The sequence below is a fragment of the Cryptotermes secundus genome, unplaced genomic scaffold, assembly GCF_002891405.2.
Source record: "Cryptotermes secundus unplaced genomic scaffold, Csec_1.0 scaffold215, whole genome shotgun sequence".
Taxonomy (NCBI): Eukaryota; Metazoa; Arthropoda; class Insecta; order Blattodea; family Kalotermitidae; genus Cryptotermes; species Cryptotermes secundus.
Genome location: NW_019743150.1, coordinates 299,107 through 317,808, shown reverse-complemented (window position 1 = coordinate 317,808; position 18,702 = coordinate 299,107). Strand labels below are relative to the sequence as shown.

Genomic DNA, 18,702 nt, shown 5'->3' with positions numbered 1-18,702 from the left:
AGAGGGTGGGGGGGGGGGGGAGCGAAGATTTATATAAATACAAGTTGGTGTTCCACCCTGTACACACGTGCCCCGTCAAACTTGAGCAGCTCATTCACAGTCGTGAGGATTTAACAGTTTTACAGATGATATGTAATGAACAGGTAGGGATGAGATAGAAAACGGGAGTCATCCAACAGAAACGAAGGAAAGGAAAGACGAAAAGAAAGGAAAATGATAAAGAAAGGACAAGAAATGGGCAAACAGAAGAAAATAAATAGCTAATCTATTTGATTTTTAGACTAATATTAAAAAAATGAAAGTAGACTTATGCGATCACCATTCTGTGCGTCTGTGTGTTCCCCCTATCAACTTCTGAATGGCTGAAAAATTCGTCAAGAAAATTGGTATGTATGCCATGGCAACTGAGCCCATCTCAACGGCGTACTTCATAGATCCCTCCCGTCAGTCTGCGTGTCTGTATGTGTAATCCCCCTATCATTGCTAGGCAACGGCTCGGTATAAACGTTATAGTGGCAAAGAAGAAATATTCGGTACTTGTTCAATCACGCAAAAGTGCCACCAGGCGATTCCTTTTCCCAGAACTTCTTGTTACTTATTTATTGCTCATTTAATGACATCGTTAGCAGTTTAGATTAAACGGTTATTATGATTATATTTCTTTATGATTAAAACGTATCTACCAAACTGCACGGCGTTACATTCGAGAATACTGTAACCTTATTTATTTCCTGTTCACCTTAAAAAGGTCTCCTTTTTTCGTTCATTATCTTAAGAAACTGAGGTGGGCAGGGCATGTAGCACGAATGGTGGAGACAGCGAAGCATATCAGATATTGGTGGGCAAGCCAGAAGGAAAAAGACCACTGAGAAGACCAAGGCGTAGGTGGGTGGACAATATTAAAATAGATCTTAGAGAGATAAAATGGGATGGTATGGATTGGATTGATCTGGCTCAGGATAAGGACCAGTTTAGGGCTTTTGTTAACACGGTAACGAACCTTCGGGTTCCATAAAATGCTGGGAAATTCTTGAGTAGCTGCAGAATTGGTGGCTCCTCAAGAAGGTCTCAGCTCCACGAGGAAGTAAGCAAGTAAGCATATTAAGAAACAAAGTTTCTGATAACATTTTTTTATTGATTTCTTCGCGTGTGTTGAATACGACAGGCTGCCTTGTGTTCGACGGACCGGTAAAACAGCGGGAAGGGGGTTTCCCCAGTACCGATCCCTGTCTGTCTCACATTGTACAATGCAACCAATATTCTCCTCATTTTGTCATTGTTGGTATATTCTCCTGACCGGCTCTTAGGCTCAGCCAGCCTCCTATCCAGTGGGTACCGATGGATAAAGCGTTCGGGACGTGAAGCTAAACATCCACTTCCGTCCAGTGCCGAGGTGGAGAATATTGGAGCTATACTTCCACTCTCCTATACGTCTTCATGGCCTAGTGCTTAATTAATTAAGGACAGGGACAACTTACTTGTTTACCCATAATAACGGCTCTGTTTTGGGGTTTAATTTGATCAGCGTTCCGGGCTACAGATCTAGAGGTCCGGGTTCGATTACCGGCGCTACCAGATTTTTTCGGAGAAGTAGTGGGTCTGGAACGATGTCCACTCAGCCTCGTGATGATAATTGAGGAGCTATTGCTAAGAAATCGTGGCTCCGGTCTAGAAAACCGAAATTAACGGCCGTGGGGATTCGTTGCGCTGAGCACGTGGTTGACTCTATCCGCAAAAGTTGGCACTAACTTCGCCGAGAAGAGGCTGTCGCTCGGTCGGTATAGTTCGCTTGAGGACTGAAATCACGCAGTTTTTTTTTTGTCTCATCAGTAATCCTCATCCCATTGTGTATACTCGTATGTCTTAATACTCGAAGCTATCTAAAAATTCTTCTTATTCTTCCTCCTGTCAGTTCTCTCTCACAATTTCACATGTTTCGGCAGGAACAGGACCCGGGCCACCGGGGACTTGACGTCTAAGTTATGGCGCGGCCTTTATTATTGTTGTTTCGTCTTGTNCAGGCCGTGGATGCCCGTAGGGTTTTGAGACGTCGAGGCTCCCATATTTTCTTGACAGTCGGCTCACGGATGGCGGATGAGGTTGTCAGCCTTACGCGCCGGCCACTCTTACCCCCGCAGGAAAATTCCTGGTACTCATTTCTGTTAGTGGCTGAGTCGATCCCAGGTCCGTAGTGCGGCTGGAAGGATTAGGTGACTTGAAATATCTTAATTACTTCATCGGGAATCGAACCCCGACCTTCCGGCTTGTAGCGTAGTGCCTCAGCCAGTAAAGAAGAAAAATAATAACAAGGTGGCCCAGAAGAATGTATATCAAATCTCTGGTGGTGATAACTAACGATCCTTTGGAAGACACTTGAACTGCAGCAGCAGTTTACCCGACTGACCAAGACGTTAGCTTTACGCTCCAGCCCCCGTACCCATTGTCTAGGAGGCTGGGTGGACCCCGCAGTCAGTCTGGACACTGCGGAGAACAGGAATATTTCTCGCCTCTGCCAGGGAATTGAACCTCCCTCGGGCAGAACGTAGCAGACTGATCTATAAAGGTGAAGTTTTCCTGTGCTTAGCCAATTAAGCACTACGCCATAAAGGCGTATGGGGGAGTGGAGGCAACGAACCACATTTTCTTGACCTTGGCACTAGTTGGAGGTGAGCGGTCAGCTTCACGCTCCTGCCGCTTTACCCCGGGGAAAGATTCCTCGGTACCCTTTGGATAGGAGGTAGGGTGACGCCAGAACCGGTGTGGACGACTTGGAGAAGGGAAAATTCATGCCCACACTGGGACTCGAATTGCGACCCCTCGATCGTCCAGCCCGTAGGCAGATGCTATACCGACTGATCTGTCCCTGCTCTTGACGTATACTGATTGCAGAAATGGACAGAACTAAGTGTAATACAGGATGGCCCCAAAGTCAGTTAATTGATTTCTAAAATATAAGCAAAATTACGTCAGAAATTTCTTTATTACTTAATGAATTTACATTTTTTTTTCGAAATGAGATCCTTCATGTTCAGTGCATAACTCACAGCGCTGTGATACCCTTCTACAAATTGACAGACCTCCGGGCTCAAGTCCTCCCTTCACAGACTCCTGTAGAGAACGAACTACTGACCTCTGCCTTCTTTACAATATAATGGCACGGAACCACCTAGAAAACACAATTGTTCTGTTGTTGTAGTCCAACTGTTGCATTATTAAGAATCTGTTGCTTAGAAACGGGAACGCGTTTACCGAGCCGTTACCCTGGTACATCCCCTATCTCGCCGTCGTTGCACAGCAACGGCTCTACACGCTACAACATTAATGTAACACGATGAAGAGTACGTTTAGGCTCTGGATTTGTATGAGGATGATGCTCGGTTCGAATCAGGTGCGGGATATCGAATATCCTGACCGACGTCTTCGTTTTTTTTCCCCGAGTCCGGATTGTTACCTCTGTTAGGTCACGATCGTTTTCTTCGAAATCCACTGTAATTAAATCTGATATCCATCATCCGATGCTGTAGAGTCTCTATACAGGAAGCAGTTTTAAATAAACTAGAAAAAAGAGGAAGAAAAAAGAAAGAAAGAAAGAAAGAAAGAAAGAATAATTGCGATTTATAAAATTTCTTATGGCGAAAATTTGTTTATCGCGCTTTTCTTTCTCTTTTATCATAATGTTTTCCCAACACACCGTTCTCAGTCGTCCTCACCCTAGGGTCTGTCAGAGTGGCAGATACATAGCTACATGGAGCTGAGCCCTTCTTGAGAAGCCGCCAATTGTGCAGCTACTCAGTACCTTCCCCAGCATTTTATGGAACCTGAAGGTTCATTGCCGTGTTCACAAGAGCCTTCCACTGGTCCCTATCCTGAGCCAGATCAATCCAATCCATACTATCCCATCCTGTCTCTAAGATCTATTTTAATATTATCCATTCACTATGTCTTCATCTTCCTAATTCTCTCTTTCCTTCTGGTTTTCCCACCAATGTCCTATATGCATTCCTCTTCACCCCCATTCGTGCTACATACCCTGCACACCACATCCTTTTTGACTTGATAATTCTAATTATACTTGGAGAAGAGTACAAGTCATGAAGCTCATCATTATGCAGTTTTCTCCAACCTCCTCTCACTTCATCTCTCTTCGGTTCAAATATTCTCCTCAACACCCTGTTCTCAAACACCCTCAGTCTGTGTTCCTCCCTTAATGTCAGAGACCAAGTTTCAGACCCATAGAGAACCACAGGCAAAATTATAGCTTTGTATTTTCTAATTTTTATATTTTAGGACAACAGGCGAGAAGACAAAAGGTTCTGGAATGAATGGTAGCAACCAATATCCGAGTTCAATCTTCTCTTAATTTCCTCCTGAAGAACGTTTTGATATGTTACTGTCGTTCCAAAATATTTTCAAAGGATGTGTTAGCTGCCTCTATCAGAGTTTCTTATCTATGTACACAGCAGAAGACAGGAAAGAATTTTATGTTTCAACTAAAAATTCTTAGAAAAGACGCTGGAATATAACAAATTCCGGATCTAAGGTTAGTAAGCATTAATGAAATTTATATTAAAATCATAGGAAATGGTTAATAAATCAGGATATATGAGGCACTCGAGAATTTAAAATTTTCTTTTTCGGTGCAGATACGCCGCTGAAGATGGCGCCGGTGTGATTCAGCTCGGGGAGGACAAGAAGTATGGAGAGTTATCTTGGAGGTCAGAGAAGGACGCTGCAATGACCAAAAGTTCAACTTTCACACTACACAGACTGATGCAGGGATACCGTAAAGCAGGTAGTATATACATCAGAGAGTGCAGGAAAAGGATGGACTGTCTTGACGTTTGGGGATGAAGTATGTTCGTGAGGGGTAAAATTTTGGTAGGGTGAATCTCAGACGAATCTTTTTTCTCGAGGCAAAAGACTAGACACCCTAACATGTAGTTCACGGCAGAACATTGACCTTTTCAAGTCCTCTTGGAGCATCGGAAGAGGATGTTGTGTCAGATAAAAAAGTGATGAACAAATAGCTCCTGTGTGTGTGTGCTTGTGTGTGCGTGTGTATGGTGGTTTAAAGCAGTTCCCATCTCCACAGACTTTTTTCTCTTCTCGTTGTCCAATAATTCCCACACCCCTTTTTTAAATTCTGAAGAAGAAGATATCGATCTTTCATTGTGTAAGATGAATTTGGTAAAAATATTAATTCCAGAAGGAGAAGAAAGAGAATGAGCCTAGGAAGACCGCAAATTTATAACAGGATGGATTGTACCCCAGGACGTAAATAAACTCATCTAATTTTACTTACTCATGGAGCTGAGCCTCTACCCAGAATTTTATGGTACCCGAAGGTTCATTACCTTGTTCACAAAAGTCCTCCACTGGTCTTTATCCTGAGCAAGATCAATCCAGTTCATACCATCACATCCTATCTCTGTAAGATCCATTTTACTATTGTGCACCCACCTACGCCTTCGTCTTCCCAATGGTCTCTTTCCTTCTCGCTTTCCAGCCAATATCCTATATTTCATTATTTATTAGTTCTATTTATGTTTACGACACATACATGATTGAAAGTTCGAGGTAATATGTAGAAATGCAATATGATTAGTTAGCATCATACATGTGCATTTCTCTCTTCAGTAGATACAGGCAGATGATGTGTAAGAAATGCAATAATGTGTTTCTCTCTAAGCCAATGAGACCAATGAGGAATGAGAAATTGAAAAGAACACATTTCGATAAGATTATTCTAATGAATACGTATAGACCTATTGTCATGTTTTTAGTGTACGACTATAGATGTTTTGGATTGGTAATCGGATTTATTATACCCTTGGATGCAGCGGGCGATTAACACTTTACAATACACTGTTACACACACATACTAGTGTTCACAGTCACGTCTTCAATGCTGTTGCTTGGTAGCGGCTTCCAACTGCGGATGTTCCCCACCCTCTGGATTCCCGAAAGGTCCCCAGCCTCAGCTACCAGCTTCTCAGAGCAACAGCTTACAACGACTGAACCCCAGTATTTCTCTCACTAACACACCAACCAACTGAACTAACTCCTCACTTATCCTGTTTAAAACTTATAGGCACGGGCAACACAGAAAACACCGTTCCTCTGTTGCAGTGCAATTGTTGCCTCGGAAACATGCTTGTTTATGAAGCTATTACTCAGTAACGGCTGTCGTATAGTTGGTTATTTTGCGGTCGTTGCCTAGTAACTGGTCTACATGCCACAATATGCTAATACTGAAATTTTCAGAACTATTACAGAAGGGAATTAAACAAGAAAGGAAAAGGGAGAATTTAAATTCTTACAGACGAAGTTAAAAACTTGATAGCAGAGGAAGAAGAGTAAAGGTCACAATTGTTTTGCCATGTAAAAGGAATGAACAGAACAAGGATTTGAAGGAAATGGACGACCGGAACAAAATGTTTCGGCAAGATATTGGAATGAAAGGACAGAAATACTAAGAAATGGAAAACGAAGTTTATCTAAATATAAAAGTGACTGCATGATTTTCATCAAAAGAACCATATAACACGGAAACAATGATGGAAGGGAGAGAGAAGAAGAAGAAGAAGAAGAAGAAGAAGAAGGCGCGAATACTCGTACCCTAAACACTACAAGTTGTATCAGGAACGCTATCAATTAGATTCTAAAGGGTTCTGACGAAGGTGGATGACACAGAATTACTGGGTTCTCGAGCTTCTTCCATCGTCGGAATTCTAGGAAATAGAAAACACGACGTTTCGGAAACTGGATGTTTCCGTCTTCAGATGAGGAAGTTATGCCAATTAGAAAGAGCTACTCTCAATCAGTCTTTCTAAGTGAACCCAGTAATTCTGTGAGGATCGTTACAATTTCTCTAAGTCTATGTACTCGTAACCATGAAAAGTTGTCCCCTTGTCCCCACGGCATGGCGCGTCTTCAGGCTGCGAATAGAACAAAGAGCAAAATAAGCACTCACGGACAGCGACAATGGGTGGTCCTCCAATTTTGGGGTAGGGCAGATATCTAGCAGTCCATTGGTATAAAAATACTGCATGGTATGAAATGTTACTCAACGCCTCAGACTTAGAGCGGTAAAAGTAACGGTTATAAAGTGGATTAAACTGGCACAGGACGGGATAAATGGAAGGTTACTTGTAAAAAAAATAATGAATCCACAGTTTCTATTAGGAGGAGCGACTGTCAGCTTCTCAAGGATATTTGAGTAATTTTTTACAAGAGCACAGGCTTAAGAAGAGATTTTATCTTCAGCGATGTGACCCTGTGAAGTCTGATAGAAGTTTACCGACGTTTCGGAGGAATATACTGTCTATAATTTCTGGATCGAAATACGTATGAGGCAAGCAGAACCGCTTTCGAAGAGGCGGTATTCAATGTTCACTGCGGCCAGAACTTTATATATATATATATATATATATATAGCAACCGTGGTGAGTTCTATTTTCTGGGATTGAACGCTATTTAGTCTGTTGAAAGTCAATCGATGTTTCAGAGGAATATGCCTGCTTGTCACCTGCTCTTTCAGTCCTCTTTCTGGTGGCTTATTATTAAACCCTGAAGATGGGGTGATATATCACTCCGAAACGTATCTTGAATTTCAGCGTACTGCACGGCGTTATATGACAGTGGACAGCATTCTTCATAACCACCGCTGTGAGATCATCAAACCCTACATCACAACTACGTGTTGTGATTGGTAGTTATCACCGTTTCGAAGGAACATGTTGCCTCCATCTTCAGGATAAGAGTGTAACGCAAATGAACACCACTGCAATGAGAACGTCAGATTCTAACAACGTGGCTATTAGAAGATTACAATCTCCTCGCCTCATTGTTGTCGGGAGCCTGTGCATGGGTCCAAGGCGTATGTTTGGGTAGGCTATTGACCCGGCGGTTGGAAGTACAGCCTCCTGGAAAAGTGGAAGGGGCATTTCTTGTTTGTGTTAGGGTTAGCTCACGAGTTGCATGGCGGTTCCTCATATAACTCGTGACAAGTGACGAGTTCTGTGATGTGGCACCACACGGTCTGATAGTATCGTCCTCTGTGTACGGTTTCCTTGCTTTTATGGAATACGCTTCGATCCTGATGATGTAAGCGGTATATCCCACAGAAACATCGGTCGGTAAATCTCTAACAGAGTACACAGCTTCACTCCTAAGAATACAGAACAATATTCTTAGTCACAGTTATAATTGGGGATCATCAGTGTGGGTTTCGACTAACAGATCAATTACAGATCAGATCTTTTGCATTCATCAGATATTGGAGAAAAAATGGGAGTACAATGAGACAGTACATCAGCTATTCATAGACTTCAAGAAAGCGTATGATTCAGTTAAGAGGGAAGTATTGTACAGTATTCTGATAGAGTTTGGGATACCCATGAAACTAGTTAGGTTGATTAAAATGTGTTTAAACGAAACGTATAGTAAAGTCCGTGTAGTTAAACATTGGTCTGATAGATTTCTTATCCAGGATGGTATAAAACAAGGAGATGCTTTATCGCCACTCCTTTTCAACTTTGCTTTAGAATATGCCATTAGGAAGGTTCAAGGAAACCAGGTGGGACTGAAATTAAACGGGACACATCAGCTGTTGGCCTATGCCGATGATGTGAATCTACTGGGTGATAATGTAGATACCATAAAGAAAAACACACAAACTTTAATTGACGCAAGTAAAGAGGTTGGTCTAGAAGTAAACACAGAGAAAATTAAGTATATGTTACTGTCTCGTCACCAAAATGCAGGACAAGATCATGACATAAAGATATGAAACAGATGTTTTGAAAATGTGGCACAATTAAGATATTTTGGAACAAGGATAACAGATCGAAACCTGATTCAGGAGGAAATTAAGAGGAGATTGAACTCGGGTAATGCTTGCTACCATTCAGTGCAGAACCTTTTGTCTTCTCGTCTGTTGTCCAAAAACATAAAAATTAGAATATACAAAACTATAATTTTGCCTGTGGTTCTGTATGGGTGTGAAACTTCGTCTTTGACATTAAGGGAGGAACATAGACTGAGGCTGTAGAGAATATTTGGACCGAAGAGAGATGAAGTGACAGGAGGTTGGAGAAAACTGCATAATGAGGAGCTTCATAACTTGTACTCTTCTCCCAGTGTAATTAGAATGATCANCTGCTTTATCGTGTCTCACGGTGTTGTCGCTTGCAGATTTACTTATACTTTTTCTTCAACCCTGAAGATGGGGGCGATACGTTCCTCCGAAACGTCGGTTAACACCACATATACACGGTGCCAAATCCCAGAAGACTGCATTCTTCATAGTCACCGCCGTGAAAGCCTCAAATCTTACAATATTAGAATGGATCATAGAGAGATAGGATGGGATGTTATGGGTTGGATTGAGCTGGCTCAGGACAGAGATCAGTGAAGGGCTCTTGTGAATACGGTAATGAACCTTCGGGTTCCATAAAATGCTGGGAAATTCTTGAGTAGCTGCAGAATTGGCAGCTCCTCCAGAAGGGCCATAGCTCAAGCGGTTAGTCGCTGGCTTTCCATCGCGATTGCCCGGGTTCGATCCCGGGTCTGGTCAAGTGGGATTTGTGGTGGACAAAGTGGCACTTGGGCAGGTTTTCTCCGAATTCTTCGGTTTCCCCTGCCAATCTTCATTCCACCAATTGCTCCACAGTCACCCTCACCAATCATCTGGGGCTGGTACAATAGGCCAGAATTGGCCGCAGTACAAGACCCCACTAGGAATAAAAAAAAAGTAAGTAAGTAACAGTCATAAGATAAAGTCTTACGCAAAAAAGAAAGTGTTTCACTGAAATAAATGTCAATTTCTAGAGTAGTGAAGGATTTTTGTGAAATTCAGAGGAGTTTCCGAGGATCTTGCTAGAAATTATGGTAAATTTTCGAAATTTCTGGGCATGGTCCTTATTTTTCTTAACTTTGAATAATAATGTATAAATTATGAGAAACAGTAATACATACGTCAGTCTCTCTCTTTCTCTCTATGGCTCCACAACCTTTTCGGCCTTTGCCGCATTTTCAATTTCTTTATTTATACACAGTCGGTAGGACTCCTTGGAGGGGGATGAGCCGTCGTAAGGCCGCTACCTACACACAGAACAAAAACACATTAAAAGCACGGAGACATCCATGCTTGGAATGGGATTCAAACCCACGATCCCAGTGTTCAATCGGGCGAAGACGGTTCTTGCCTTAGACCGCGCGGCCACTGCGATGGGCAGTAAACATGTGGGAGATATTATTTAAAGACTGCTACCGGTAAATAGCTGCTGACCCGGCGGTCGGGGTTCAATTCCCGAAAGGGACAAGATTTCCCCACAGCGCCCGTACCGACTCTGGAGCCCTAACCACCTTCATATCTAATGGGTACCGGCGGCGATTTCCCCCCGGGGATAAAGCGGCCGGGGCATGAAGCCGAACACTCAGCTCCATCTGGTGCTGTCTATAATTGTAAAGATACACCGACACTTCTCCGCAAGTTTTCAGGGCGTGTTGCTTAATTTACTAAGTACAGGGACAAATTTACCTGTCCTGTGAGGGGGGGCACGCAGTTATGTAGTTGGTTGAGGCAGTATGCTACAGGCCGGAAGGTCGTGGGTTCGATCGCTGATGAGATCATTGGATTCTTAAATTAACCTAATCCTTCCAGCCGTACTGTGGCACTGGGGTCAACTCAGCCTCTAACAGAAATGAGTACCAGGAATCTTCCTACGGGTAAAAGTGTGGCCGGCTCGTAAGGGTGACAACCTTACCGCCATTTGTGAGCCGGTCTGGAAGACGTGGGAGCCTCGACGTCTCACAACCTCATGGGCCTTCATGACCTGTTACAGGGATAGTTTTTACTTTTTACATGTCCTGTGAGGTGTGAATCTGGTAATGTTTTCCGACGTTTCGGAGGAACGTGCTGCCTTCACCTTCATTGGAGGTGTGACACTTCTACTGGGAGGACAGGAAGGCCACTGGTTTCTTGCGGCCCACGCAGTGCTCTCATGGCGCAAGGCGAGCGGCCTGAGGCAGCTGATCACGTCTGACGTATGACAGCGTTGAATCGCACTGCACGGCTCGTTGAAGCCCAAGAATTCTCAGCAAAAGTGTTACATATTTGCGGCTCATTTCTTGTTCTCCAGCCTTGACGGAGCTGGGAGCACGGTGACGCAGATGCGGATGCAGGGCTCTCTCCTCTCAGGTGAAGTCTCGTCCATACATGGCAATGGTGTGAAAATTGTGGTTCGTCGTCCGCAGATATTTAAGAGCATCGCCGAAAAATAGGCACACATTATTTGGCTTTTTGTTTCTGTGTGTTCCTTTCTATCCTTTTCTGGCTCAGTTTCTTTTGTTAACGTCTTTCTTCTGCGTACTTTCCTTTTATTTCGAAAAAAAAATAATAAAAGGGGGCTTATGAGATCACCTTCCTGTCTGTGTGTCCGTCCTAACGCATGAAAGCCAGAATAGTTGTAACGAAAGAGGCGGTCGTTGTTAGGAAACGGTCCGGAAACGAATACATATGGTGTTTTCTGTGAGGTCCGTGTCATAAAATACTTAATATATAAGGTAAAATTAAAGGTTCACCTACCTCGCCTAAGAATTAGCGCCTTTTAGAAATGCAGCGCCTATAAAACAACGTTCTCCGGACCACTGGACATTTTTCAAGGTGCACATGGTTTACAACCTTCCATATGTATATACGATTATACAAAAAATGTGCAGGCAGCAAAGATGAGTCATATAAAATCATGAGAATAGACATGTTCGCGGTATAGGACAAGGCAAAGCGAGACGTAGAACATATAAGAGGCTTTAACTTGGCCTGTGGTCAAGTTCACGACCGTTCAAGTGACCTAGCTGCCGTTGTAGCATAAGATACGTAAGCTAGGCATGATCTGCTTTGCATAGCCTGTACTGACAGAGGACTTGGGTATCGTGCAAAATGAAGAATTTTCAGTAACATGCTGTATGTGCGATACCCACACGTGACGAAAGGTCTAGCATATTCATAAGAGACAAGCCCAACTTCTCGTCAGAGAGGATGTATTATGACGGCAAAGGTTCAATCTGGTCATGAGTCTCAAGGGGCTTGTTGCCAAGACGAAACGATTGGCAGTAAATCTACAGCCGTGAAGTAACTCTGACTTCCTAAAGGTTCTCAGAGCCGTCAGAGAGTAAAATAAGATATTGAATCCCGTGCGACTGGGAAATGAGAATCACTGTGCTGGCGAGGACCAGCAGCAATTAAGAAGCCAGCCAGCTCCTGTGGTTAATTAATTAAGCACGAATACATGGAACACTAGATGGAGGTGAATGGTCAGCTTCATGGCTCCCCTGCTTTACCCACGGGGAAAGAATCACGGTACCCGTTGGATAGGAAGCCGGGTGGGTCCCAGAGCCGGTCTGGACTCAATATGCAGCTAATGGAAAGCAGGAGAATAGTTCTTCCCAGAATTTATTTTTTTATTTTTTCATCATTACTTCTTCCTTCCTTGTCTCACATGTTTCTTTCAGTTTTCTCTCTTCCCACTGTCTTTCGAGAACGTTATGAAGCGGTATGCATCTCGAGAAGGTAACAGTTGCTCCGTCGTGTGTTCGTTTCGAACTTCCTATGGGGGTATGCATGCCAGAAGTATGCTGAAAATAGAATATAGTAACTTTCTAACGATGATGTAACTGTAGACGTCACCAAATGATGATGACACATCATCATTCCCACTGTAGATGTAGCAAAACCAGGAAATCCCTCGTCTCTTACGGAACCTGCAGATTCAGTATTGAAAAGTGGCGGACGCTGGGCGCTGTTCTCAAGCAGATTAATCCGCGTCTTATTCTGTCTTGAGGTTGGGGGGCGGCAGGCTCCTCTGGGGCTTCCCTACATTTCTACCAAACCACATGGCGTCACATCCCGGAAGACCGTAATCTCAATCGAATGAAGTTCAAACCTTTTGACTCTAAGATATGAAGACCTTAAGATACTTTCAATTCCTCCTCTCAGTTTTTCTTCTTCGTTCTTCCTTTCTTTCCTCCCCTCTTCTTCTCCGAGGAAAACCACGAAATGCCTCAGTTTTCTTATACAATCGTATACATCGCATTTTACTTAGTTAGAATCGAAGTTAGAGTTACTTTATGACTGACGGTTTACAGCCAATCAGTCCATCTTGGCGACAAGCCCCTTGAGACTCACGACCAGTTTTTTTTTCTCAACCGAGCAATTGCTGTCATAGTCCTTATGTACCATCCTCCCTGAGGAGAGGATATATGTATTTCGGTTAAAATTGCTGCTGGTCCTCGCCAGCGCAGTCATCCTGTACATGTCACAATATCTTTTGTTCGTTAAGTTGCTCCTCTGTAGGTGTCATGTGAACTAGAGCCCCCCCGCTTCCCTCCCACCGGCAAGTAGTGTCACGTTGCAAGGAGACAAGGATCTGCCAGTTTAGACCAGGATTACCCATCCATCTGATAGAGGCAGACGTTGAAGCTGCAGAAAGCGACAGTGACCTTGACCCGATTGACGTGTTGCCTGTATCGAGTGTAGTACCGAAGTCCTCCTCCTGCCACGTAACTGGGACATGTTCCGGCACGCGGATATACCGCACATGATTTCCGGTTCCGTCTGTCCGAACAGTAACCCACATTCTGTCATGACGCAGACGGGCAGTGTTCCCAGATCTCTGTGTGGGCGGTTTCGTGACTTGAACGTAGCTCGCAGTTTCCGCTCCTTACGCCTGACGTACTAACCTTTGTTTACTTGATGTCACCTCATTCATCTAGCCAACTATGAAGCGTGATCACAATTAATAAGAACGGTTATCTTCATAGCAGAAAGTAAACAACTAAACCAACATTTCTCCTTGTTTAATGCTTATTGCTCGTTGCTGCTTGGTTCAGTTTTCGACCTTGAAGAGGGAGGCAGTGCGGTCCTTCGAAATTTCGATGACTATGTTTTCATATACAATGGAAGAGTATCTTTATAGTCATCACTGTGAGATCCAGAATGAAACGAAGAAATTAAATTTCGAATAAAAAGGAAAACTAGTGTCAAAAATTAATCACGGAAAATGTTTTGGCTCTAATCTTAAGAACAATGCGTTATTTAATTATTTATTTATCTAACAGGATGTTGAGGAGGATATTTGGACCGAAGAAGGATGAAGTGACAGGAGGTTGCAGAAACCTGCATAATGAGGAGCTTCATAACTTGTACTCTTCTCCAAGCATAATTAGAATGATCAAGTCAAGAAGTATGAGGTGGGCAGGGCATGTAGCACGAATGGGGGAGAAGGGGAGTGCGTATAGGATATTGGTGGGAAAGCCAGAAGGAAAGAGACCAGTGGGAAGACCAAGGCGTAGGTGGGTGGACAATATTAAACTGGATCTTAGAGAGATAGAATATGATGGATTGTATTGATCTGGCTCAGGATAGAGACCGGTGAAGGGCTCTTGTGAACACGGTGAACACTAACCTTCATAGTTACCGCCGTGAGTCCGTGATATCTCACAAGAAATCCAAATACGGTTATCTTCTCTCTTTCTGTTGTATCTAGACTCTTTATCTTATTTCTGTGAAATACTTTATAATACAGTAAGTTCGGAACTCTTCCACCGCGGCGGCTCGGGTTCGATCCCGGGTCTGGTCAAGTGGGATTTTTGGTGGACAAAGTGGCGCTGGGGCAGGTTTTCTCCGAGTACTTCGGTTTCCCCTGCCAATCTTCATTCCACCAATTGCTCCACAGTCACCCTCACCTATCATCTGGGGCTGGTACAATAGGCCAGAAGTGGCCGCAGTACAAGGGACTTAGTCCCACCCCACTAGCAATAAAAAGAAGTCCGCAACTTGCACGGTTAATTCGTTCCGAAAGTTTCTGCAGTGAAAGGCCAACAAAGCTGAATACAGTACATATTTGTGGCACTTGCGTTAATCTCAGTGGATAGTTAAAGCTAGAAACGTATGCACAGTAAAATCTGGGAGCCGGAATGGCTCAGTCGATATGGAGATGTAATATGGACGACCGGGGTTAGATTCCCGGCAGGGAACAATAGATATTTCTCTACTTCACAGCACCGAAACCTGCTCTGGGGTCCACCCAGCCTCCCATCCAATTGGTACTGGAGCTTTTTTCTTTCACGCGAGTAAATCAGCCGGGACAGGAAACCGACCACTCACATCCATCTAGTGACGGCGTCAAGAGTGCTGAAGCTATACCTCCACTCCCCAAAACTTTATCTTTTGCAATGAAAATGTGCAATAACATACGGTATTATAATATATAATAATATATAACCCCTGTATATCTAGTAGTAGAGATTGTAGAAGTCTAAGTACCCGAACTGTTTAAATAATAATATTAAAAAAATATATTTATGTATACATGAATCTACGGATTAGTGTAACTCGAATCCGTGCAGGTCGGGGACTTAACATTTTTGAAGATTTCAATGATAGGCGAGGCGTGTAACACAGGGGAAACAGACAGAACCGGGTATATTTTTTGTTGGAAATATCTGAAATGAAATTAATTTCGGGCTCAATTGCATTATGAGCATGTATTAATATGTAACTTCTTTTTGTCCTCCAATATTCTAGTCGAAACATTAAGTTTTCTGTGAAAACCTTGGTATAATGGGTGAATATTTGTTTCTACGAGAAATTTTATCACCGAGCAGGCTGGTTTAATGATAAGGCTATAGGCAAATGTTTAAGAAGTGTTTGGTTCGAATTTGCAAGGGGCATCACATATCAGTTCTTTCGTGCTTTTCTTCTGTACATCCTGGTAAATGCTGGGATAGTACTTCCGTAAGGTAACGACCGTTTCTTTCCAAATCCTTTCCAGTTCATCAATCAACAGTCATCCTACCATACGAGGTTATATAGTATATATATATGTTGATAGCGTCTTACCCTCCTACACAAACCATTTATTTATCATAATATATATCCTGATACATTCTACTATTAAATATTTCAGTCCAATGTCAGTACTCGGGGAGCCATCTGTGATTTAAATCTGTAAAGAGTTTAAAGTTGGCACTCCTGACCGGAGCGCCACAAACTTCTTCAAGCGTCACGAAGTGTCGGTAGGTCATGCAGCTGCCTGCCACTGTATGTGTGCTAATTTCTCGGATTTCGCCATCTTTTGTGATCTCTCTCTTCCGTTGTTTTGGGAGTTAATTTTACGAAGTTGCAGCAAGTTAAGGGTCAAAGAAAAGTAAAATGTGTAACTACATAACTCATCTTTCGCAGTGTATGATAAAACCTCTTCGTGTTGTTTTCTGTTTGGGGAGTAATGTTTTCAAATCCCTACATGGTGACAGAATATTCTGACTAACGTCTTTAGGTGGTCCCTTCAGTTGCTTCTGGCATCTAGAAACACTGCCTTCGTACTAGCCAAACTTGCATCGTCACAAGTAATTTGTGGTTTCGTAATATGTCTCCCACCTTAATACCTCATCTTGAACACCTACCAATCTTGGATATGGTGCTCCGGAAGCGGAGCTATAACCATTACATCCGGTGTGGAGGAAGTGTCACTACCTAATTCAAGGAACCGAATCTTGGTGGTGTAACCTTTGCTGAGTTCGGAGGAATAAGTTATTCAGTTTAGCTGGGTCGACTTGACCCATTAACTATTTCTTTTTATTGCTAGTGGGGTGGGACTAAGTCCCTTGTACTGCGGCCACTTCTGGCCTATTGTACCAGCCCCAGATGATAGGTGAGGGTGATTGTGGAGCAATTGGTGGAATGAAGATTGGCAGGGGAAACCGAAGTACTCGGAGAAAACTTGCCCCAGCTCTACTTTGTCCACCACAAATCCCACTTGACCAGACCCGGGATCGAACCCGGCCGCAGCGGTGGGAAGCCAGCGACTAACCGCTTGAGCTATGGCGCGGCCAAGACCCATTAACTAAGCAAGCAATGACTATTCAACCAACGGAAAACGTCCTTCCCAATTCACTGAGCCTGTTCATAATGTTTCTGTCCTTTATTTTTGACACAGTGGAATTAAACCATTTGCATAATAGCAAATGGACCGGCTCTGTTGTCTATTGGTCAGAGTTCCTGGCTACTGATTCAGAGGCCCGGGTTCGATTCCCGGCGCTACTAGATTTTCTGAGAAGTAGTGGGTCTGGAACGGGGTCCACTCAGCCTCGTGAGGATAAATGAGGAAAAAATGTTTCAAGGAAATAGAGGCTACGGTCTAGAAACCCGAAATCAACGGCCGTGGGGATCCGTTGCGCTGAATACGCGACACCATCTGTCAGCTAAAATTGGCACTAACTTGGCTGACAGCACAACTTGCCAAACATAACAGAGTTCAGCTGGTATGGGTGCCAGGTCATGAGGGTATTGCAGGGAATGAAACTGCAGATCAGCTGGCAAGAACAAGATCTGAACAGCCGTTCATAGGACCTGAACCAGCTTGCGGCATCTCAATTGGAGTTGCCAGAAAAGTGATCAGGGACTGGAACAACAGAAATCACAAAAAAAAAAAAAAGCACTTGGAATCCACAACTGGACTCAAACAGGCAAAAGGATTTATATCACGACCCTCTGCCAAAAGAACGAGGGACCTGTTGAAATTAAACAGAGATCGACTCAGGTGGGTGGTAGGATTACTTACGGGACACTGCCACCTAAAAGGACACCTTTTCAAACTGGGACTGACAGAGGACCCAACTTGTGAAAGGTGCCTACAAGAAGACGAATCAGCCACACACATCTTATGTGACTGTGAGGTCATAGCTTACCTAAGATATCACCACCTGGGTCAATTCTTCATGGAACAAAGTAACTTTTATGACGCCCTCATAAATAAAGCCCTACATTTCATTCGAAGTGTAGGATTAATAAAAGGTTAATCAAAATGTGAAGCACAATAGATCATTGAAGATCGCAGTGCTAAGGCCAGTTTTATGGCTCACCCCTCATACTCATACTCAACTTCGCCGACAAGCGGCGGTCGCTCGGTTGGTATAGTTCGCTTGCGGACTAAAACCACGGAGTTTGTTTATAGTAGCAAATGAACCAGGCCAGTAACTTGTGCTGAGTTATGAGATTTCGTGGTGGCGAGTTTAAAAATAGTCATTCAAGACATGATGCCGTATAGTTTGGTAGATAGGTACTAACAATTTGAAGGAATCTACTAGTTCCTTCTGTCTTCCACATTAAAGCTGGGGGCACGGGGTTCCTTCGAAAAATATAGGCCATGTTTTCAGACCTAGTATTTGTGTTGCACGTGGAGAAATTAGAGGCATGGAAGAAGTTGGGAAGGGGCAGTGGTTGCAGATACATTATGGGAAGGAGGGTGAAAGGGTGTAACGTAGGTTCTGGTATAACTCATAAAAAATTGTCAATTCTTATCTCAGTGAACCCCGTGAAAATCCACTGCTTAGTCTGTTCAGAAAGGCCAAATCTAAAAATATTGACCACAAGCAGCTAATAAAAACAAATGCTGACACAGTAGTGTCGGTTTTGTCTCTTTCAGGATTAATATTGTGTAGACTGTCCCATTATACATCTTTCGTATGATACACAACAGGATGCAGACCATAAACATTGACAGTAGGAGTCCGTCTCTCAAACTCCAGGGCGTCATATTCCAGAAATTCGTAATCCTGTTTGTGAGAACAGTTAGGATTGGGAACAGAATAGGAAATTGAAGGAAATAAACGGAACAGGAGATTAAATTATCAAGTGTT

The 18,702-nt window shown here is 43.3% G+C and overlaps 1 protein-coding gene across 7 annotated transcripts in view; it reads left to right on the top strand.

Moving 5' to 3' along the window:
• The window catches only part of LOC111873802, a 291,936-nt gene that overhangs the window by 188,626 nt on the left and 84,608 nt on the right, over positions 1 to 18,702 (top strand). For all 7 annotated transcript variants that reach the window (XM_033755224.1, XM_023868781.2, XM_033755226.1 and 4 more), the window contains one exon: positions 4,644 to 4,792. In XM_033755224.1, the coding sequence (XP_033611115.1) occupies positions 4,644 to 4,792 (149 nt within the window). The remainder of the gene's footprint in view (positions 1 to 4,643; positions 4,793 to 18,702) is intronic.